General features: G+C 54.9%; 8 protein-coding genes across 8 annotated transcripts; 3 read left to right on the top strand and 5 right to left on the bottom strand.

Annotated features, from left to right (window-relative positions):
- Positions 1 to 384: 384 nt before the first annotated feature.
- On the bottom strand, positions 385 to 3,582 carry COCSUDRAFT_60930 (hypothetical protein; the record flags this gene model as incomplete). Its single annotated transcript, XM_005650413.1, has 7 exons — positions 385 to 462; positions 603 to 728; positions 965 to 1,228; positions 1,358 to 1,510; positions 1,664 to 2,007; positions 2,164 to 2,808; positions 3,492 to 3,582. 7 exons carry the CDS (start codon positions 3,580 to 3,582, stop codon positions 385 to 387), a joined length of 1,701 nt encoding a protein of 566 aa, XP_005650470.1.
- Positions 3,583 to 3,866: 284 nt separating this feature from the next.
- On the top strand, positions 3,867 to 4,725 carry COCSUDRAFT_60929 (hypothetical protein; the record flags this gene model as incomplete). Its single annotated transcript, XM_005650412.1, has 4 exons — positions 3,867 to 4,010; positions 4,268 to 4,372; positions 4,489 to 4,548; positions 4,666 to 4,725. 4 exons carry the CDS (start codon positions 3,867 to 3,869, stop codon positions 4,723 to 4,725), a joined length of 369 nt encoding a protein of 122 aa, XP_005650469.1.
- A 1,735-nt stretch (positions 4,726 to 6,460) lies between these two features.
- On the bottom strand, positions 6,461 to 8,014 carry COCSUDRAFT_64901 (hypothetical protein; the record flags this gene model as incomplete). Its single annotated transcript, XM_005650411.1, has 5 exons — positions 7,828 to 8,014; positions 7,426 to 7,557; positions 7,056 to 7,202; positions 6,809 to 6,952; positions 6,461 to 6,611 (listed from the first exon to the last, which is right to left on the bottom strand). Coding segments are annotated over exons 2-5 (570 nt in total), but the record flags the coding sequence as incomplete, so codon positions are not given.
- A 161-nt stretch (positions 8,015 to 8,175) lies between these two features.
- Positions 8,176 to 8,702, top strand: COCSUDRAFT_32424 (hypothetical protein). The gene has a single exon (XM_005650410.1). It carries the CDS (start codon positions 8,279 to 8,281, stop codon positions 8,465 to 8,467), a length of 189 nt encoding a protein of 62 aa, XP_005650467.1. The 5' UTR covers positions 8,176 to 8,278; the 3' UTR covers positions 8,468 to 8,702.
- Positions 8,703 to 9,243: 541 nt separating this feature from the next.
- On the bottom strand, positions 9,244 to 12,386 carry COCSUDRAFT_13058 (cytosolic phosphoglucose isomerase; the record flags this gene model as incomplete). Its single annotated transcript, XM_005650409.1, has 11 exons — positions 9,244 to 9,349; positions 9,481 to 9,644; positions 9,755 to 9,988; positions 10,171 to 10,362; positions 10,498 to 10,664; positions 10,832 to 11,049; positions 11,227 to 11,378; positions 11,500 to 11,712; positions 11,810 to 11,938; positions 12,056 to 12,167; positions 12,289 to 12,386. 11 exons carry the CDS (start codon positions 12,384 to 12,386, stop codon positions 9,244 to 9,246), a joined length of 1,785 nt encoding a protein of 594 aa, XP_005650466.1.
- Positions 12,387 to 14,262: 1,876 nt separating this feature from the next.
- Positions 14,263 to 16,300, top strand: COCSUDRAFT_64899 (hypothetical protein; the record flags this gene model as incomplete). Its single annotated transcript, XM_005650408.1, has 6 exons — positions 14,263 to 14,377; positions 14,505 to 14,623; positions 14,736 to 14,900; positions 15,051 to 15,280; positions 15,580 to 15,767; positions 16,056 to 16,300. The coding sequence occupies 6 exons, from the start codon at positions 14,263 to 14,265 to the stop codon at positions 16,298 to 16,300; spliced, it is 1,062 nt and encodes a 353-aa protein (XP_005650465.1).
- Positions 16,301 to 17,822: 1,522 nt separating this feature from the next.
- On the bottom strand, positions 17,823 to 18,292 carry COCSUDRAFT_9567 (thioredoxin-like protein; the record flags this gene model as incomplete). Its single annotated transcript, XM_005650407.1, has 3 exons — positions 17,823 to 17,924; positions 18,073 to 18,159; positions 18,251 to 18,292. Coding segments are annotated over 3 exons (231 nt in total), but the record flags the coding sequence as incomplete, so codon positions are not given.
- A 543-nt stretch (positions 18,293 to 18,835) lies between these two features.
- On the bottom strand, positions 18,836 to 21,846 carry COCSUDRAFT_40146 (hypothetical protein; the record flags this gene model as incomplete). The annotated part of the gene is made up of 7 exons (XM_005650406.1): positions 18,836 to 19,003; positions 19,105 to 19,188; positions 19,262 to 19,538; positions 19,870 to 20,059; positions 20,194 to 20,335; positions 20,597 to 20,648; positions 21,014 to 21,846. 7 exons carry the CDS (start codon positions 21,844 to 21,846, stop codon positions 18,836 to 18,838), a joined length of 1,746 nt encoding a protein of 581 aa, XP_005650463.1.
- Positions 21,847 to 22,273: the final 427 nt, after the last annotated feature.

The raw sequence follows: 22,273 nt of genomic DNA, 5'->3' as shown, positions 1-22,273 counted from the left end.
TGCATGCAACTAACCTCACTGCTGAGGCTGTCAGGGCACCAGTTACCCTTGCGCACTGGTCTTCAGGGCAGTTTTACTCCAAAGCTTTTAGAGGAGGAGGAGGAAGATGGGTTGGAGGGATTGGTAGTGGCAGCTACTGTGGCCGACGTAGAGGCGGACAGCGACAGGGTGGGGCTAGCTGGTGCAGGTGTAGGAGCTGCACACACCCCAACATGAGCACGTCAGTTCCCTAAGTTTTTTACCAAAACAATCAAATAATCCACCAATACTTTCTCCAAAGTCAGAGTTTCTGTTGGATGCTTGAGCTGTGGACCAGATGTAACTGCTGCACATACACGCATATCGGGGTGGGACTTTCAGGCTGCAGAAGCAGGCAGGCTCGGGTCAGATGAGGAGCAAACAGACCTGCCACAGGCTCAGCCGCTGGCGCAGGCGTCGCCGCTTCAGGTGCTGGCGCAGGAGCTGCATTGCAGAATAATAGGAATATTGTCAGACATATGTTTTAGCTCCTGCAGGCTACTCATTTCAGGGCTGCTCATATCAACCTGGTCCGAGAAAGAAGGGGAAACAAGCACAAGAAGCAGCAGATGGGCGGTAAAGACCTGGTACAGGAGCAGGTGCGGGGGCAGGCACTGGAGCGGGGGCAGGTGCCGGCACAGGGGCGGGGGCGGGTGCAGGTACAGGCGCAGGCGCCGGGGCTGGTACTGCCGCCGGCACCGGAGCTGGGGCTGCACCAGGACAAAACAGATATCAAACACGCGGATATGCGCGAATCCTGCCATAAAACTCAAAAAGGAATTATGCGCGTTGCACCACAAATTGGGCCTTGCCAAATCAAGTGGCGCAGCAGGCCCTATAATGTGAGCCAAGGATGCAGTAATAAGCATCTTGGTCCAGGTTGATCTTCCAATCAAATCAATCTGTTAATGTGAAAATCAGGAGGGCTGAAGTGCATACCGGGTACTGGCGCAGGAGCGGGTGCAGGCACAGGAGCCGGTGCTGGCACAGGGACTGGCACAGGAGCAGGCGCTGGGGCTATAAACGGCGCGGGACCAGGGGCGTGCGCAGGTACTGGAGCGGGTGCAGGCACTAGAGCTATGCCAGGTGCAGGAGCGGGTGCCGGGACTGGCACGGGGGCGGGTGCAGGGGCCATGTCGGGTGCAGGGGCTGGCGCGGGCGGCCAGACAGGCTCCAGTGGCGCAAAGCCCGTTGGGCAGGTGCACGTGCACTGCAGCCAACACAGCAACGATGGACGCAAAATCTGGAGCTAATGGAGCACTGTGACGGAATCTTTCCAGGTCACTCATGCTGCACATCACTGGGCGGTTAAAGGCAAGGGCATGAGGAGGCGTTGCACCTGACTGTAGTCAGCCATGGGGCCTGCGATCCTGGCTGGCTGTCCGCAAGGCGGTGCCGGCGTCAGCGCATCCTGGCCGGCAAGCTGCGGAATAATCTGCACTCTGGCGCCCGGCTGAGGGTTGGGAGAAGGCGTGGGCGATGGAGTGGTCCTCTGGCCACCACAGAAACTTTTGCACGCTTTTTCTACTTTTACAAGGTTACCCAAAGCAGACTGCTCCTTGGTTGGCACAGCATGGAAGATGTTGTTGGCAAGAGGCGTGCGCCACTTTAAGACTAGCAACAAGGGTGGAGGCACGGGGCGCACTTGAGCGAGGAAGGGGAAGAGCGGCGGGAGGGTGTTGAAGGGAGTATCCTGTTGTGGCGGGACCATCGCGGGGCCCGGTGCAGGCGCCGAGGCGGTGGCTAGCACAATGGTCGGCGCTGGGGCCGGTGCAAAGGCCGGTGCACTAGCCGGTGCAATGGCCGGTGTTAGAGCCGGTGCAAGGGCCGGTGCTGGGGCTGGTGCTGGGGCCGGTGCAAAGGCCGGTGCACTAGCCGGTGCAATGGCCGTTGCAAGGGCCGGTGCAAAGGCCGGTGCATTAGCCGGTGCAATGGCCGGTGCAAGGGCAACCCCTGGAGTAGGAGCCGGAACTGGAGCAAGCTGTTCGCCTGCAACAGACACACAATGGCAAGATCACCTTCCAGACTGATGCGAGCATCAGCACCTGCAATAATTATTGCACATTAGAATGCTGGCTGTGCTCAAGGAATGTTCAGACTGCCCAAGGTGAATGAAATGTCAAGTAAATTCAGATGAGACCGTACTTGGTGGGAGTGCTGAAGGCGCTGACACAGGGGCCCAGACTGGCGCCATGCTTGGGGCGAGGGCAGGGGCTGTCCAGGGCGCCACCCAGGGCGCAGCCAAGGGCGCCAGGATAGCCGGGATCGAAGGCATTGTGAGCGGCATCAGCGGTGCAGGCGCCAATGCAGGAGGAAGTGGCATCAGTGGTACAATGGCCGGCGGCAGTGCTGCTGTCGTAATGATCGGCACTTCTATAGGGGCCAGTGCCGCTGCCAGTGCTGGGGCTATCGCTGCTGCCAGGATCTCTGGGAGGCCGACGGGAAGGACTGGGTCGCTTGGAGGCACTGGTGGCAGCGCATCTTGCGGAGCTGGGGGATCGATTACAGGGAGTGGGTCTGTCGGCTGTGTTGGTGGCTGCACGGCAGTGATGCCAGGGTCCAACGGTGTGCTCGCGGCAGCTGATTGGTCAGTGCCGAGCACCTGGGGAGCTTGCGCTACGGCGTCTGTGACTTGGTTGGTAACACCAGTCGAAGCCACGGGAGATGCCGCGGTGTCTGCAACAATTGCTGGAGTTGACGCCTGGCTGACCTCGGGCGCTATCGTGCCGTCGACCAATGGAACAAGTGATGCCAGACTGGCTGGCGCACCAGCGGCAGACAAATCCTGGGCTGCAATATGATTGACCCACGCCGATATCAAAAGTAAGAAGATTGCGAGTATTCGAACCCGCGCAACAGCCATTCCTGCACATCATGTCGACCTTCTCAAGGCAAGTCGAAATCGGCAAATTGCGTTCGATTTAAAATGATGGCACTGTGTTGATGTTATATACAACAAAATAGAATGTGATTATCAGCAAAGCACCTGTTTACAGGGCCGACGCAGTACTTCCGAAACGCTCAATAGAGCACGATGCCTAGTAAAAGGTTTGTGTCAAAGAAAAAAGTCAGTGGCCATAAGTGCACAGGAGGAGTGAGTGCAATCGTATCAACTGTTACACACGCGAGATGCGTTGAGAATCTCGATGCAACTGTTCAGCTCAAGGCAACGGCAACTTCCGTCTTCCGAGACCGGGCCCTGATAGGGTCTGTATAGGGTTGCCCAAGAAGAGGAAATGAGGCAGGAGAATCTATCATTGTCCTCATGGTCAGATATTAATATTGCAGGTAAGAACATTTAGTAGAGATGCTTCGAAGATTGGTGGCGCTGGCACGATCTGCCCACACACGTGAAATCAGCAAACTGGTTGATCTGGGCTCTTCCGCCAACAAAGAGCAACGAAGACACCTGTCAGATCTTCCAAAAGAATACCAAGGCTACTATAATAAACAGACGTTGCAGCCGAAACGACCTCCCAGGGCATCCCGAGCGCCAGCCGAAGAGGCTGCTGCAGGCTCGGAAGAGGCCTCCACCAGCAGCAGAGCAGACTCTCCAGGGGACATTCAGCTGCAATCTGCACAAACAGGTGAGTCACTCTGCTCTCATCCTTCCCTGCCAGTGAGCTCTTGAAGTACTGTCACCTGTGATTGGCGAAAGGTCCGTACATTCCGTATGAAAGACCTGCTCGTGCAATGCCTGGAGAGTCTTTGTCAACACAGATGTGCCTCTGGCGTGTTTGTGCAGCGGATGTTGTGGTTGCATGATGTGCATGCGGCAGTGTGAAAGGATAGCATGCAGTAGCAAGGTATAACTGCCGCGGCCTGGTTGCGCTGCAGCGAGCGCATGGATGTTCCCTTGGGAGAGGCGGCAGATGGACAGCAATGCGCAGGGGCTGCGCACGTGGGAGAAGCTGTACTGGGGCGTCTTTGTCACCGCGCTGGCCGGCCTCCTCTTCTCGCGCCTCTACCGCTCAGAAAAGGCCGATCCCAAGGTGACTATGCTGCACGCTGCCGCATGCTCCCTGCTTGATCACTGGGTGATAAATGGCCAGTGCTCGCGCGGCAGCATGTGTCCAGCATGCAAACCCTCAAGTTGTAAGCAGGCCGCTAAGGGACATACGCAAGCCTGCCCTACCAGCATGGTCCAGATCACTGGACATGTGGTCCAAGTTGCAGGAGGCATGTGGCAGGCAGGTTGAGGAGGCTGCGTTGTACTGCAGAATTGAATAATTGGTGTCGGGGGTGGCAGGTGGACGAGGACAAGGAGGCCAGGAAGCTGCAGAAGGCGCGGATGGTGCTGGCAGGGCAGCCCTTCACAGACGATGATGACCCCTTTGAAGGGCTCACACCGCAGGTACCCTGGACCCCCCCCTCTGGCGGCCTCAGTCATCCCTGCATGCAAGTGTATTTGAGATTAGATTCCTCTCTTCTATAGTGTCTGGTGCCCACCGTATGGCTGCAATGTTGCAGGAGATCCAGCAGTACGTGCAGACTGCGACAGAGGGGGCGTCGTCTGAAGATCCCTTCGAGGTAAGAGAGCATCAGACGTCTGTTGTGCTTCAAGGGCAGTGATGGGCCTTTCTGCAAGGTCCAGGAGTAGAGAGCGGTACAAGTAAGCATAGCAACACTGGGATAATGTGCTTGCAGGGGATGAGCCCGGAGGAAATCAATGCATACATGGAAGAGCATGGCGCTGCGCACTTGTAGCAGCAGAGTGCATGCATGGACTAGAGAGTCTAGTCGCTAGGTCTAGACTGAGTGCAAGGACGCATGAATGCTCACTTGAAGTATGATTAGCATAGTAAGAATTGCATCATTGATGGTAATGGGCTTGCATAATTCACGCTTGTTTTTACAGACCCATGCTTGAATTAGGCTCTTGACCGAGCACTGACCTCTGCTTCAATTTTGCAGCAGCCATGTCATTGCAATATGAAAACGTCGCAACACAGCAAATCTGTTTATAATTGAAAGATGCCCTTGCAAAGCACTCAACACTATCAGATGATTCACTGCCATGGGCCCATTGTTAATTCAATGTTTCGCACCTGACAACCGGAGGTACCTCAGTGACAACAATACATTGTTGAAGAAGATACATACTGCTTTGAGTACATTTTCGAGTCAGGTTCACTGTGCCTGGCACTTGTCCCATCCAAAACGATCGCAGCATAAAAAACGTCAAGCAATGTCAGCCACATATCTACTGTAGCAGCCGCACAACTTGCAAACGCCTTCATGTCTACAGCAGCTACCACAGCAGAGATCAGAATCATTTGCAGGACTTGCCACTTCAGGTACTGTTGACAACATTGTCTGGAACACATTTATTTGGTATGTCCCAGATAGAGACTGGCTTTCACCGGAACCTAATACAAGATAACCACGTCTCACAGGTCTGACAAAGAAATGTTTTGGTACACTAAAACTGCCCAACCCCGGGTTGCTGCACAGACAAGCGCATGCAAAGGGGGTCCGAAACCCTCAGAAAAAGCGTGCCCACGATTACTCTCTGAGATTCAAAAGAGAAGGAACAAGAGATACTTAAGTGTCTTGGGTGGATTGCAAAGCTGTTGCTAAGGTGCACACACTCTGAGTGCCAAGTGCAGGACGTGCCTGGGAATTCAAGTTCCCCAGACCATCCTGCTCACTGATTGGCGTCAGCCAGGCTGGAGCGCCAAGGCACCAGGTGCCAGGGGCTTTGTCAGAAAAGGGAGCTTCTCTAGAGCGCCACCACTCAAGACCCGCCCAGCAAGCGCCCTTGGAATAATGGAGCATTAGAGGCAGTCTGCACAGTGCATGTAGGCCGGCCCGATGACCACCAAAGAGAACTCCAGCAGCAAAGTCACTCGACGCAAATGACTCCCCACTTGTATGAAATGATCTCCCTGCTGGCTGCGGCTTAAGAAAGTCTGTCTTGTGCATCAGAGGGACAGAGCATCAGCAATGCAGGGCACCAGCTGCCAGGTTGGCACGCATGACCCCCGCAGTCTCGAAGCACTCACTGCAAGTGCTCTCCTGCAGGCACAGAGAAAGCAATCCATCAGGCTCAAGACCAAAAAGGGATCTGTGTAGGCATCTGGAGATGTACAAAACGCTCTCTGCCTTGAGCTCCTGAGGGAATCAACATACCAGGGATGTGGAATTGCGGCCGTCGGTGGCTTGCTCCAGGCCGTTCCACCGGGAAGAGTGGTCCAGTGCCACCACATCGCAGTTCAGGTTGTCCTCCATCACATCTGCGCATAGCATGGCTTCATCTCAGAATAAATGAACTGCTAACACAATTCTGTGCCCTACAACAGCTGGGGATCTTGGGTGGACTGAACTCTTGGCTGGCCAAGTGAAAGGGAAAAGCCTTGAGATTTGGGAAGTGACGACGGTGTGGAGGCTGGGCGTGGGCACCTGCATAGGCGCTGAAGTCAAAGTCCATCCACTCCTCTTCGCCGCCGTTGTCGGAGGAGCAGCCTGGCAGGCAGTCCATGTCGGCGCTGGCGCCAAACACACTGGTGTCCCACGTGGCGCTTGTGCCCGTGCTGTACTGCTGCAGGTGGGGCGCCAGGGCCTTTGCCAGCGTCTCCAATGTATGCACATGCCTGAAGAACACTGCGAGCTCCTCAACAACCCACCACATGCTATGTACATTTGAATTGCTTGAAGACACAAATGGTGCCCCCTGAAATTTCATAAGCTACAAGTGCTTGGGAACAAAGGTAGACCACACAAGCCAGTGACATGAGGGTTACTTTCAAAGGTGCAGGGTGCGAAACAGGGGTAGCGCAGGAGCACGCACTGTGATGTGAGGGGTACATGTGAAGGCAGCCCCACGCAGACCACTCCCAAAACATCGTTGTTGTCCCCAACAATGGGCATGGCTGTCAGCGTTTTGCAGTCGCCCTTCTGATAGGCTGCCTCCACATCCTCCAGTGCCGATGGCCTGGTAAGGGCAAGTCCCGATTAGGGCTTCCCATAAGAGAAACAAAGCCACATGCCGATGCTGGCTGCACAGGACGAAGAGATTCAGCAAGTGAGGCGCTCACCTGTCCATGCGTTCTTCAGTGTAGAGAGAAGACGTGGACGCTGCTTTCCCAGCCAGGGATCGGTCGAGGTGTTGGAAAGACTTTTGCCATTGCTGCTGGAAGTCGTCCACGGCAATGAGGAGCTCGCGCCCGGCAACCACGGAAAGACTGTAGATAGAGTCACACCGATTGATCAGTAACAAAAGAACGGCTATGACGGTGGCCACGAAAAACTGGTGGCCAGTGTGGCAAGCCTGGGCTGAGAACAAGGCGCCTGGCAACATCAAGACACATCACAAGAATTGCAGATCAGCGAGTATTCGTCGTTGCCTCAATGTGCACAGAGGCAAGCATTCAGCTGAGCCATCTCCAGGCAGGCTGGGCACTACACCTTATTGCTGTCGCCCCCTCAAAGCATTCACGGGCTGCGCTTGAGACGCCGCCATCGTGAAGGGCCGAAGACGCCCAATTGTTGACTAAATTCTTTGCCACGCCGTCGACGTGGGACAGGACGCCCATCACGCTGCGCATACATGTACTGCTTTAGTTCCCCGAGGCACAGTCGTGCACATGTTGATCGGCACTTGCTGCGCGAGAAGGGCAAAGTTGAAACAAGTGAAACAAAGGAAGAAGAGAACAGACAAAGCAATTCACAATGTGTTCCTGGTGAATTTCGCGGGACATCGTGAGGTCGTCTAAAAAAGCACGTTGAAAGGCGTCGCCCTTGCACAACTACAGGCAACTGTTTGGTGCAAGAAAAAGATCAGCTGGCCACATACTGCCGCACACTCACGTTGAAAGCTGGAGAGGACCCGGTCAGCTCTGCTGAGGATGTGCACCGGTGGACACAGATACCACTTCCTCTTCCCTCTATTCCTCACGGCTTCTTCTTCCCTGCTCAAATCTTACCCTTGCGTCTTCGGAGTCACCGGTAGATGGGTTTCACGGTTTGGCGCAGAGTCTCAAAAGGGACAGTCAAGGAGGACCGCGGATTATGGGAGCTTAAAGTGAACAACAGGATCTCAAGGTACAACATTTCCTGTTCAGGCAACATAAAGTACACCAAAGCAACACGAAAAGCAGTACACATCGCAATATATGTGTCTTTTGATGATCAGATATGACCCATGTTGATGTGCCACGATTTACCCAGTTGCTTGATGCTCGTGCTGCCTCTGTTTGGGCAGACCTTGATTTCTGCCCTAGGACCTGCCTGTCTCATAATTCTCGCCTTTGCACTTATCATGCGTGGTTTGCTCGCCCTGTTGGCTCTGCTAGGAAATCTTATTTGTCCTTGCCATTGCCTGCTCGGTGTGTCACACAGATGCTGCGTTTCAGGATGGGTTGTCATGGCTTGCCCAGGGACACTGGCTCTTGGGCCAGGATTCCCCGAGCTGACCGTGCCTGTACATTGTGTGGACCCGGCAGTCTAGGGGATGAGAAACATTTAGTGTTTGAGTGCCCACACCTGCAACCTATTAGGGACAAGTATTCTTCACTATTTCAGTGTCCTACTATGTTGCAGTTCTTCTGGCAGGCTGACTTGATTGGGGTTACCACATTTGTGTCAGAATGTTTGGATGTGATGCTGGGCGCTGACTCTGACGATCAGAGTCAGACATCTGATCAGCCTGAGGTGGCTGGAATAGATGTAACCGACTGACTGACTGAGATCTGTCTCGACAGCATTCAACTTGTACCGGGCGTGGTGCATCTTGAAAATGAGAGGAACAAAGGTGGCCAGGCCAGAACCACCGTACGGTCACACTCCGGCTGAGCTTAGACACGCCATATCTTATGATATGGCATCACTGATCTCTGGCACACGCATCATGCATATATGATGATCAAGTAGTGCTACTAATAGAGGGGCCTCCGGGAAATGCAAGAGCAACTTGAAGGTGTATTTTGGAGCATAGCTTTGACCAGCACCCTATTATTGACGGCCCATTCCGGGTATGACACAGGCTTGCAAGATTTACAGGTCTCTCAGGAAGGGTGCCCATTTCCACTCAAGCAGCGTATTGCCAAAAGTAGCCTAGCCTACCCTAGGGTAAGGAGATGCGCATACAACTTTCTGCTTTGATGTCCGCAGTACTCTGTTAGAGATCAGCTATCTGGATTTCTGTCTGTGCCCATCACAATACGATAACATTCACCAGCAAATAGTCTTCTCAGCCGTCTTTCCTCTGCTGTAAGTTCCTCACAATTACACATATGAGGAAGGAGGGCGGCACGTGTCTGAATCAATCAGGTCGCATGGGAACACATCCTCGGGCTCGGGGTACAACAGGCGAGCCTTGCCCTCCAGGTACCTGCGCACAACAGCCCCAGTATCAGCTGACAGTATCTCGTGCACACCCCACCGATTGCATGCACCAAGGAGTATATCACATTTCATAGAAAAAGGCAAATGCTTGGAGCAGATCATGGTAGCAGCAAAGACCTGTTGAGGAGTTTGGTGGTGGAGTGGTTGAAGCCGTCGGTGGGGGACACGTTGCGGTCCTTGGTGCGGCAGGTGTGCATCTCCGCGCGCACTTTGCTGGCCAGCACCTTACCCAGCTCCACTCCCCACTGGTCGAAAGAATTGATCCCCCAAATGAAGCCCTGCTCAACACCCGTACATCTGACGTCATGTGGCCTGTAGCTGGACCATCACTCTTAGTTGCCAGGCACCTTGTCAGAACCTGGCAGTGAGAAGGGAGATGAATTTAGCGCACCTGAACTGCGATCCTGTTCTCGTAGAGCGCCAGGATCTGTCCCACGGTGAAGGCGTTCAGCTCGGGGAGTAGGATGGAGATGGAGGGGCGGTTGCCTGTGAAGGTCTTGTGGGGGATGAGCGAGTCTGGCACGTTCTCCGCGCGCAGCTCGATCGGCGTCTTGCCCGTGGCCAGCGCGTCCGCTTGCGCAAAGAAATTGCACATCAGCTCGTCGTGGTTGGACACCACCTCGCCCTGCGCCAATTTATATATGTGACTTAAATGCTTGTATAGACCAGCAGGATACTAGTCTTCCATGACCACATTCTAGAGGAGAACTGAGACGCCCTGCAAAATTTAGGACTGTTAAAAAATGCTCTGTGTGTGCAGAAGCGGTTTTATTTGGGCGGGGACAGGTGAATTGTGTTGCAGCGCACCTTGAGGTAGACACTCTGCTGGCTCTTCACAATGCCGATGAACTCGCAGGGGACCACCCTGCCCTGGTGAATGAGCTGGTAGAAGCTGTGCTGGCCGTTGGTGCCCGGCTCGCCAAAGTCGATCTCGCCGGCCTCAAAGGACAGCTTCGACCCGTCCAGGGCCACGCCCTTTCCATTGCTCTCCATGGACACCTGCAGCACAGCAGTCACCATAGATGACCGCTCAGAACCCCTTTATCCTTGTCACTGCTGCTGATAGTGTCATATGGTGGGCAAAAGTGTTCATGCATGCAAACCTGACCTAAGCATTTTGAGGGAAGTGCGGACCTGCTGGATGTGGGGAGCGAGCTTGGAGAGGGCCTGGGTGTAGGGAAGGATGGCGAGGGAGGGGTAGCCCAGGAAGGTGGTGTTCCACACTCCCATCAAGCCCAGCAGCACCGGAATGTTGTCCTCAAACGGCGCCGTCCGGAAGTGATCATCCACGTCGTGCGCGCCTGAGGTGGGCCAGTGAACAAATTAAAATGAGCGCCAGAAAGAAGAGCAAAATTTTGTAACTGTTCTTCTGCTGCCCTGAACACAGATGGTCCTTGCATGCTTTGCAGCCATGATGACAGAGTCACAGATGTGCCATTGACAGAGTAGGCAGGTAGAAGCTACTCACCCTCCAGGAACTTCTCGGTGATGTCGAAGCCGTACTGAAGGCTGAGAGGCAGCATGCCGACGGCGGAGCAGACGGAGTAGCGGCCGCCGACCCAGTCCCAGAAGGCAAAGGCGTTGTTGGGGTCAATGCCAAACTCCTTGACCAGCTTCAGGTTGGTCGAGACCGCCACCATGTGCTTGGCCACGGCCGCAGGGCCAAGCTCAGTGGTAAGCCATGTCCTGCACAATACAGCGCCCACTTCGATCCATCCAGCAGCGTCTAGTAATGGTCTTGCTCGCGTTATCAAAGAGAACCTATGGAAGGATCTTGTGGGGGCTGCAGCACAAGATGTCCTGAGTGCATGCAGTTGAACCAGGATTTGATATTATGGCAGTGCAGTTGCCAAGGAGGCTCACCGTACAGTACGGGCATTGAGCATGGTTTCAGCTGTGGTGAAGGTTTTGGACACCACCACCACGAGGGTGGTCTCCTGCTTCAGGCCATTCAGTGCGCGAGCCACATCCACTGGATCCACGTTGGCAAGAAAACGCAGATTTCGCCCCCGGCCCTGCATGCCAAAAGTGCCCTCAGGAAGATGAATTTTGCAGAAAGAAGGCAAAAGGAAGGCCTGCAGTTGGCTACAAGGGCCACCAAATGCAAAAGCAGTCCCATGTGTGTGAGAAGTGCACCTGCTCTGACGCGGTCTGGTCTGTGCGGAGGGCTGTGTGGACAAAGAGCGGCCCAAGGAAGGAGCCGCCAATGCCGATGGCCACCACATCCGTCAGGGGCTTGCCAGTGGCGCCCAACCACTCCCCCGAGCGCACCTTGTCTGAAAAGTCCTTGATCTTGTCCAACACTTGCCAGACGTCTGGCACCACGTCAACGCCGTCCGCAACAATTTTCTGCAGGGCAGACATCCCTTGGTCACTGCAGGTTCTGCTGAAAGGACCTGCATTAAAACAGCCAGATAGTGTAGCTCAAGAGCCGCGCCGGCCGCACCTTTGTGCGCGGAGACCTCAAGGCCACGTGGAGCACAGCGCGGTCCTCTGTAGTGTTGATGTGCTCGCCAGCAAACATTGCATTAATCTTCTCCCGCAGCTTGGCCCTCTCAGCCAGATTCGTCAAAAGCTGCAGCAGCACACAAGAAGTTTTCAATGGGGTTGCCAGTAGCATTAAATTAGCATGCTGTGCAAATGAGACAGAATGTACGAATAGGATATACTGATAATGATGGATCTGCGCCACCTCGAGAGTCTTGCTCGTGACCCTCTGCCTTGAGAAGTCTGCAATAATCTTGTTGAACTCGTGGAAAAGGGTATCACTTCTGTGGCCGTCCCTGAGAAGGTCCCTCAAATGCCTGCGCATATCTTTTTGTAAGCGATCCCTGACTGGAATGTTCGAAAAGGAAACGCTGGCTCGAAGTCAGGCCTTTTGTGTACATCGTCGCCTCTGGAAGCAAGCATGCGTGATCGACTTACGTTTTCTCGATTTCGGTGACATGATCTTCCAAAGCTTTCCACTCTGGAGTCTGGGAGATTTGCAACGACGCTGTCTCCAACTCCTTTCCATCACACATCATCCAACAAATAGTAAGCCCACAGCACACGAGCAACAGTGATCGCAGTGATTGATTCAACAACTTACTGGCAGTTGACATATTGGAAGTAAAGTGAAATCAGTTCAATACTATATATTTCAGTTTTCTGTAGGAACGCACCACCATGGCCGGAGAGAGAGCTCGAGTTGCTGCACCCCGTTGGGAAACAGCGACTGTGACCCCCTTGAAGAGATTCCTGCAATCGCCCAACACGAAAAGTCTCCTTTTTTGGTTCACAATGCCAATTTAATCTGCCAGAGGATATTTGTATAGTATCCTATTACCTCACTGGCTAGGGTACCTCCACACCATGCAAAATCCTTGCATGCTTTCAACTTGAATGCAACATAGCGGCAGCACAGAAGCAAAACTGAAGCGAGACATGTATAACACGGAGTTTGAGCCGATAATGATACTACTCAGATCCGATCACCAGAACAACTGATGGCCAAGTCTCCTATGCACACACCCCTAACCTGCCCATCAATCTTCAACTCGACGATAAAACGATTTCAGCTGCCTCCTTCAAGACATAACACCTCTTCGTGGAACACTCCTTGCCCTCTCTTCCAAAATTGTACTAGAGAATGGTGTTGTAGGGTTTCTAGCGGTGTATGCTTCATAGTCTGCGGCTCGCTGGGCGAGCACCCTCACCGTTGGTGCTGCGCACAAGGCTTCTTTTGCTGAGTGAACTGCGTAGAAGGCAGGCCAAATCGTGCGCTGCAGCCGTCACTCACACCTGAGGCCCATACACTAGGTCGAGCGCCTGCCGAGCCTCTCAGCGCATGCATCATGGGGCGCAGGTCTTAAGGCGACAACATAAGGAAGGCTTCGAACAATTTTGCAAGTTCGCAGGCCTTGCACATTTGAAATGATCGATCTTGGAGCTCCCAGCCAAGGCCACCCTATCCACAACCCCACCGATTGGGGGTCTTCAGAACATCTGGAATTTGGGTGTGGCGGGAATCCGGACCCGGTTCGCAGCACGATCGTAGCCGGGGATGACGGTGCATGCTAGCGAGGCCTTTGCCAGATCTATAGACATGTGTGTGACAGTTGAAACCCGAGGTGTGCAGAGGTAGGCACGGCGATCGATCCAGAGACCCCGTGGTGGCTACACACTTTACCCCTGCAAGCACGATCAGCACATCATGGAGGAGCCCACAAGGTCCGCTATAAGGAGGCGATCGCATGTTTGGCAATCGCCAAGGATGCATTGATGATCAACCCTGTATATTCCACAGTCTGAAGTCCCTAAGTGAATAATGTGCCTGCCAGGCAAGCGCAAAGAACGTGAGAAGCGCACCCATGATTATTGCCCCATGATGAAAGCTATCATCGATTAAACCTTCTCTACAGGTGCGTGCACACAGCACATTTTGCAATTTTAAACCTGCCTTATTTTCCTCACCTCGACCTGATCTGTTGTTTTTACTATGGTATTGGATCAGCTTCGTACAGAATTATATGAAAATGAATCATGACGATACAAACGATTTTTTAAAGACCAATTCATGGGCGTGCTGTGCAGATCGTGTCCTTTATTCCACGCTTGGCAAGAGGTCGGATCTCAGCAGCAGGTTCAATCCTCACCAGACCTCTCCATCATTTTCCGACTCACCCCAACAATAGGCTTAGTTGTTCAGCATGTTGAAATCCTGCGTTTAAGCAGCTATTCACGGGTGCCATGCATTGGGAGAATTCTGACACAGCCTTCCAGCTGCACCAAAGCAGCCTTTGTGCGATGCAGGGATTGGCAAGCTCATAAGCGGCCAGCACGGAGGGGCCACCGAGCAGCAGCGGCAGGCCGGGGACAGGGGGGCACTCCATCGTTGGGGACATCGTCAGGGATGTGATGGGGGACCACGGCGGTGGAGAGGCAGCTGCTGGACGCAACTCCGGCCGCGTGGTCCGCAGGTCGGCCTCGCGATCAGGGACAGCCAAATCACCCGCCACGACACCCGGTCAAGGTGGGTGTGCTGCCATCTCCCGGTGTGTTGTCCCATGAGCTGTGCAGTCCAGGCAATACTCTTCAGAAGATATCCCCTTGCGGTGGGTTGGACTCAAATTATCATGTGCCACATCTGCTCTGCGCAGGCACAGGCAACTGCCGCTATGACAGCTCACTGGGGTTGCTCACAAAGAAATTCGTGGCTCTTGTGGAGGCGGCTCCGGATGGTGTGCTGGACCTCAACAAAGCAGCAGAGTCCCTGAGTGTGCGTACCCTCTCATTAAGCTGGTTCCTGCTCATTTTTTACTGTGCCTTTACTTAGATTGCAGGTCGCTCCATCTTCTCATTCTGTTCTAACCCACCTGTTGAGCATGCAGGTGCAAAAACGACGGATCTACGACATCACTAATGTCCTGGAAGGCATCGGGCTCATTGAGAAGAAGTCTAAGAACAACATCCAATGGAGGCCCATGGCGACAAGTGCAGACGAGGAGTTCTCTCGAGAGATCCAACTCATGACTGACGAGATCGCCCTTCTCCAGGTGCTTCAAGCTCATTTCACCCTCTGTCAATCCCATCAACCTACAGCAGATTTTTAGCGTCCTCACGCAGGGTCTTGATATCCCACTTGATGATCTTTGCATGCACTGCAATGATTAGGCATTCTGAGACATCTTTGTTGTTGCGCGCAGAGTGACTCGGACGTGCTGGAGCAGCACATAGCGCATGTGCGGAGCAGCATTCACTCGATGACGGAGGACCCAGCCAACAAAGAGCGGCTGTACGTGACCAACGAGGACATCGTGAGCCTGGCCACCATCAACTCTGACACCGTCTTCGCCGTGACAGCCCCCCAGGGCACCAGCCTGGTTGTGCCCGACCCAGAGTCTGACGTGGAGATGGGGCAGCCGCGTAACTACAGGTGTACTCCGCGGATGTGCTGTTGACATCAGCTGCATGCTGAGACGATGCCTGCCTTTTGAGTGCAGCCTTGCATCTCTTGGCATGCGCTGTCCTTAGGGCTGACGCGGCTCAAGGGTGGTTCATTGGATAAGGGTTTTTTCCCCTGGACTCGAAAGCCTTGGATGACCTCTTAGGCGGGGCAACCTGTTACAAGACATGCAAGGCAGGGACCCCTGAGAAAGTCCTTGGCACACACCTCAGTTTTCAATTGTCCTTTCCTAAAGAAACATTCTCAATCGTACTGCATGGCATGCGCAGGGCCATCCTGACGAGCGACACGGACCCCATAGAGGTGTGGCTGGTGTCCACCAAGAACCAGGCCAACGCACTGCCGGACATGGCGGCCGCAAACGCGCAGCACCTGGCCATGGGCGCCCTGCCCGAGACGCCCGCGCCCCTCTCGCCCGGCGTCCTCTTCAAAGCCGAGGGCGCTGCCCACCCCACAGGTGCTTCCCTGCAGCTGTGCCCCTCGCCATAGCCCTGGCAGTGTCTCTACTATACATTGCAAGACAGGCCTGGCAGGTGCTGCATGCTCGGGGTGAGAATTTATAGAATATTGCATCATCGTTGTCCACCACTTCAGTGTTAAATCCCTACTGCAGTCATGGAGAAGACCTAGCAAATTCCACTGAGGTTGCTCGAAGCTCACACAAGTCAAGAGAAGCATACTCCTACAGCCTCGCACCTGGATGATGCGGCTGTTTCTTTTACTGAGACGGGACGCGGTGGCGCAGGCGCGGCGATGGGCGCGGGGCCGGTGGGGGGAGCAGGGTTGGATGGCGCGATGGGGCTGCCGGCGATGGGGGGCTACGGAGCGCTGGCGGGGGGCCTGGGCCTGGCGATGCACCCGCAGAGCCCCAGCGTGTTCATGAAGATGCAGACGCCCGACCTGGACGCCGGCACCTGCTGGTACGATCACGACGTGCCCCCCACCCTCGGCGTCGCCGACATCTTCTCCGACGACACCGCCAACCTCTGATGCGCGCGCACCGCACCGCCACAACCGAGGCGCAGAGACTGACGGCCCTGCAGCCCGCATGCTCCTGGGACCCTGTTGTAAAGAGGTGGACTGTGCCAGCAGCTGCGCTGCGAATGTGCAAGGCCTGGGTCTGCCAGGCGAGGAGAGCTAGGGGTGGGGTTCACCGGGCCAGCAGAGGGGAGGCGCCGAGCAGCGCAGGTCACGGAACCGACAGCTATTTGCAGGGATGAGACAAATGTCACGGCTTTATGGGCCCGTCTAGGATGTAGATTGTGGAAGGGCACGTGAGTAGCTATGTATGATACTGATGCAGAGGAGGACTCAGGCAGGGTGGGTTGAGTGTGCATGATGAGCCTCCTGGGGACTGGTGGAATGCAGCACTCAAGAGAATGCATGCTGACATGGGCGGGGAAATGCAAAATTTGTTGGTGTCAGAATGCTTATGTATGCTTGGCTTGTCCTGATTGAGCAAATGGGCGCCTGGGTGGTGCTGACCTCAGTGCAGGAGAATGACTTCGGTTTGTTTTAGCTATTATATTGTCATGACACCAGCTTGAATGAAAGTGCCAACATGAAGGAAGAATGGGGCTTAATTGCATGGTATCACAACACCGCCAAGAGCGATTGCAAAGCTAAAAAGAGCTTGTGACATTACACTTGGGATTGACTGCCTATGTAATGCCTTGTTGGTTCTGCAGGATCGGATTTAAACCAAGGTGAGATGCAAGACATACAAGGCAGTGCGATCAATTTGCAAAGGTTGCAATGGCTTTGATCATTTTTAAAAATTTGCCGTCCTGTCCAGCATTCACTGGTGGCACATCGAGATATATCAATCTCTGCGGTCTGTTTTGATCAATATGTTTGCAGCTACAGATGCTTTCACTGCTGCTGCTGCTGTCTGCTGTCTGCTGCTGCTGCTGCTGCTGCTGCTGCTGCTTTGCAACACGTACGATATTCTGTGGTCACCAAGCATTTCAGCAACTCACATGCAACCATGGAGCTGAAACGAAGCCTTAAGGTGCATCAGCCCGGTGTTCGCAGGTCTCAAGAATTGACAGATACGGTATGCCCGTGAGATTCAAAATGCGCCCGGCCAGCACATCTTGTTGCAGAACAGCAAGTACAAACTATCACTCAAGTACATCTGTCTCTGACACACAGGACAGCCTGGGAGAAGTTGATCAAAAAATTTGGTGCGGCAGTCATGTCCCATCATGTCAAGGTACATGCTGTGCTGCAGCGCTCTGCCTCTCACGTTGCTGCAGGAGCTAGACCATGCTTCTCCAGGTAGGCAATCAATTTCTTCCTGTCAATGGCACCCTCCTGCAGGCTGCCCTCGATTACTTTCCCATCCCTGAAGAGGATCAAGGTAGGCAAACCATACACCTGCAGGCAGGAGGACCAGGCACCATATTATCCCAAATAGCTCTAGTCAGGCCCTCTGCGCACCTAAGAGTGGCTCCAAATCAAAAGTGTGCCTTTTCAAGATTGGACTACAATGTGCAGGACAGATGCATGCATATTGCACAAAGGTAGGCAGGGGTCGTGCCTTATACTGCTCCATAAGGTTTGGACAGGGATCTGCTTCAATTTTGACAATCTTCATAGCAGATCCGTATTCCTGCAAGAGTGCAGAAGCCATCCTCAGGTAAATAAGTAATAATATCTTTGCAAGCTGTGTGCCTCAGGCTTTGGAGTTTTGCCCTATCCTCCCAGAGGTAGGCCACAATCACGAGTTGGTGAACGTGTGCTGCCGACACAACACATACCTTTTCCAATGTGGTCAATAGTGGCGCAATCAATTTGCAGGGGCCACACCACGTCGCCCAGAAGTCAACCAAGACAGGGACGTCAGCCTGCAGGACACACCAGGAACTCTCAGGAATGAGAACTTTCGAAAAAAGGAAACGCAAAGACTAACATAACTTCCAAAAGTCTCGATCGGACCTGCAAGACCTCCTTTTCAAAGGTATCCTCCGTTACATCCAAAAGGCATCTGCTGATCTGCACGCTTTTTCGTGCATGTCTCCTGCTCGCAGAGCGCAAGTGTGTAGCTGATATGTTGTATGACCCACGAAAAATGTGCCTGCTGGTAGCGATCGGTGCTCTCCAAGGTGCAGTCCCAGCACCACTTGTACTCGCTTGGCAACAAGTGGGAAGAGAAGCCTGAGCGACAAAGAGGCCCTGCATTGCACTTCAGGTGAAAGGAATCAACAAATGTTTGAAGATACTTTACGAGTCGGTAGCTCTCACGTATGGTGATCGGGGCCATGAAATTGAACATGTGTCTGGCTCGCCTCGCCTTCCGTTGCTGAGTCCGCATCACCCTAGCTAGGAGGTCTCCCATGCATGCAATAGAGATTGCTTCAAAACTTAGGAGATACAAAGCAGTATCGAATTACAATATACTCTGCACCTTACATGCCAAATTGCCAGATTTACTTAACTTTTTTGCTATCATTATAAAGTTACATAATGAGCTCGAGCCCAGGCCAAATTTGTGTAAAGTTTGCCTTCAGCTAGCTGGCACTGTCAGACTGTCTTTACAGCCAGTGGGCAGCATTCCCTGAGGCCAGGCTGCAGCTCATAGTACCAGACTGCATTGCCTGCCAAGGCAGTGAGAGCGCCACCGTCAAGGAAGCTGATCGCAGTCAGCTGGATGCAGTCTGCGCATGGGGGCGCAACTGCAAGTGTCGTCCCCTGCAGAGACATCCAAACACCATGAGCATCTCAAGTACATCTTCAATCACAGATTGCAAGCATGCTGGCTTCTGTGGGGAAGCTGGGCAATGTGGCCAAACCTGGACAGCATCGATGACGTGGATCGCGCCCCCGGGCAGCGCCACAGCCGCAAGCATCCCGCTCATGGCAACATGAGTGACCTCCTGCATGAACACCCCCAAAGTTAACTGCAGGGTCCTGGAAGGCTACTGGAGAGCCAGCGCAAATTAGAGGCACATGACAGATTGTGTGCAGCACAGAGGAGGTGTTGGGGAAAGGGGGCCCTGCCTGCTGATCGAGGAGGCTGGAGCCCACTGCGAGCTGGTTGTAATGCATGACCACACTCGCGAGGCGCCAGGGGCCGCGCTGCTCAGGCGGGAGACGGCTGTCGCGCACAGCCGCCAGCCCCGCTCGCAGACCCCGGCCGGCCGCGCTCGCCGCCACCGACGGCGGCAGCAGGTGCAGGTCGCGCACGCTGTATGCGCTGTGCTGCCGCGCAATCAGCAGTTCCCCCCTGGCGGCACAGATCCACATGATCACCATCAAATGCCTGGATCTGGCCTTGCTTGGATCTGGCGAGTCCAGAAAGGGGTAGGATTGTGGCAGCCTTTGACTGCAGCTTGCCTGCAGGACGTACCTTGCCTTTTGGCAGGAAGAGCGTGCAATAATGGTTATAATGCCTGGATCAAGTTGTCTTCCAGTCCCTTCCATTCATTCTAAATAATTAGGAGACTTGCACCTGCTCGTCTAGGACTGCCACCTGATGAATGACGATCTCGGAGAGGGCGCCTATGCGAGAACGTGAACAAATGGGTTGTGGGGATAGAGCATGATGGGAAGATGACCTGGCATGGTTCCAGAGGGCAACTGAGCCTGTCGAGGAGCAGGCCAGGATGCAGTCTGGGCCAGCCGGCGCCAGCTGTGCAATGTTTGGGAACTCGATGTTGCCATACTTGGCGGCCGGCAGTGCAGGGAGCTCCTTGAAGCTGTCAGCCGCGTCTGACACGCGCCACTGCTGCACGCTGCCGCCCTCCCCTGTCGGCCACACATTCAACATCGGCATCCTCACGTGCTACTGGCACGTCAGCCTCATACTAACTTTCAGGCTCTCAATAATCAGCCTTCAATAGAGCCTTGAAGGAAATTGCATGCAACAGGCGGGTGCTCACCTGCTGCAAACATGTGATCCTCGCCTGACACCAACAGGCAGGTGGTTTGCTGTGGTGAGGAAAGTCGCTGGACAGACTGTGTGTGCAGCTCCTTGCCCACCCCAAGCCACAGCACACTGATGCAGGACGGCCCAGGTTGCATCTGAAACAATCCAGATGCCAGCAGCATCACACCATCCCTGCACCAGCAAGGTCTTCAATGGTTTGAGTCACTTGTGTCCCTGGCTGCTCAGACAAACGATCCCTTCTTGAAGCACACTAGCTGGGTCATGCATGCGCGCCTTGTGGGGAGCAAGCACAGCCCCTGCTGCAGCTGTAGGCCTTCAGGCCGCTCAGTCCAAAGGCGCGCATCCGTGCTGCCCAACAACGAAGCAGGCTCTGAGGTGCTGGCCAAGCGCCAGACCTCCAGGCTGCAACAGGGTGACTCCTCATCGCCCAAGCACACCGCCATACACCTGCATGCCCAAGCTCAGATGTTAAAAGAAGTAAGTTGCCATCAGGGCAGTCCCAAAGGCATGTGTTACCGGTACCAGGATTGGAGATGCAATGGATATGTCACCTAGTGGATGTGCACGGCACAGCAGCGAGCACCGGTCTGGCAAATCTCATGAATGATGCTTCCCATTGAGTGCCTCTCTGCTTGTTTGCGGCAGCAGCGCCCTGCCCCCCGCTCGTGTATGCATCCCTTGCATGCTCGCTTCCCCCACCCTCCCCTGTGTGGATGCTCTGCTGTGCCTGGGCGCTCATGCTAGACAAGTGGCCTGCGGCTGGCACGCTGCTGCACATACTCCTGGCTGCTGATCTGGAGCCTGGCACAGACCTGGCGTCCGGCGTGTCTGGCACTGTGTCAGAGGGCGGCAGGGACAGCACCGGGAGGCATGTCTCCGGCACAAAGGACATGCCAGCAAGCGGATGACCGGTGGACACATTCATGCTGTCTGCATCTTGTGCCTCATGCTGCCTGCTCCCCGTCTCTTCCTCCCCTTCGTCCTCCCTGGGCTGCGCTGCCTCAGTGCCTGCTGCTCCTGAGCCTTGGGCATCTGATGGGCTTGCTGCCAAGTTGAGCGCGAGCTGGAGCCCGGTCGAGACCAGGTTGGCTTCCCTGTCCGCGCGCCCTGCAGGCTCCATGGAGAGCCCCTGCTTGCGCCGCCACTGTGGCTGCTCCCTGGCGGGCTCATTGCTCTCATCTCCTTCACGAATGGGTTCAGGCGAGATGTCCAGGGGCTCCGCTACCTCCACAGGCCGCACACTGCTGGGGGCCACAGCGTTGCCAGGCCTGCCGTTCCTCAAGGGTGCAGCGCGGTGGCTCCTCCTCTTGGGGCCGGCTCCCTGGAAGCCGCGCGACCTTGACACATCCAGGAAGTCGCTGTCGTTCTGGCTGTGCTCCGCCAGTGGAGCCCTGTTCGTGGGTAGCGGCTGCGGCGGCTGTTGCTCGTTGTTTTCCTGCGGCTCTGGGGGGCGCGCAGCTTGCTGCTGCAGGGACAGGACGCCCCACTGGCGGCGGGCCTGCATGGGCTGCGGTGAGCGCACTGCCAGGCAGCGCGTGCCAGAGGTGCCGGCTGGCTGGTGCGTGGGGACATCTGAGGACGGCTCGGCGGTGTTGAGCGCGGCCGCCTGCTCCATGCACTGTCCCGGCGCTGGCAGCCTCGCCATGGCTGGTGTTTCAAACTGACCAGGACTGTGCCAGCCAGCCAGACTGCCTGGCCCATCCGCACCCTCTTCCTCATCATTCGGATGTGTGAACTCGTTGAGGTGCTCATTTCGGGGTCTGGTAGCAGGAGACGGCGTCATCAGGTTGGCTTGAAGCTTGCGGCGCAGAGGTGTGAAGCCCAGCGCCCGCCGCTTGGCAGAGCTGCGCAGCCTGCCTCGCTGCGCGTCTGATGAAGCGCTCTGTGCAAGGGCGGTGGTGTTGACTTCTGCATTGCTTTTGCAGTCCCCAGATTGAGCTTGCACACCACCTTCACCTCCAGCATGCTGGCTCCCAGAGGTGCTTCCATCCGACCATCCATTCCTCAGAATAGCTGTTGATGTCGTCTGCATTCAAATAAGCATTTGTGAGGTCGTGAAAGAGACCCTTTGT

Source organism: Coccomyxa subellipsoidea, assembly GCF_000258705.1.
Source record: "Coccomyxa subellipsoidea C-169, whole genome shotgun sequence".
Classification (NCBI taxonomy): Eukaryota; Viridiplantae; Chlorophyta; class Trebouxiophyceae; family Coccomyxaceae; genus Coccomyxa; species Coccomyxa subellipsoidea.
The sequence above is the reverse complement of the archived record's forward strand: the minus strand, read 5'-3'. Positions and strand labels throughout refer to the sequence as shown.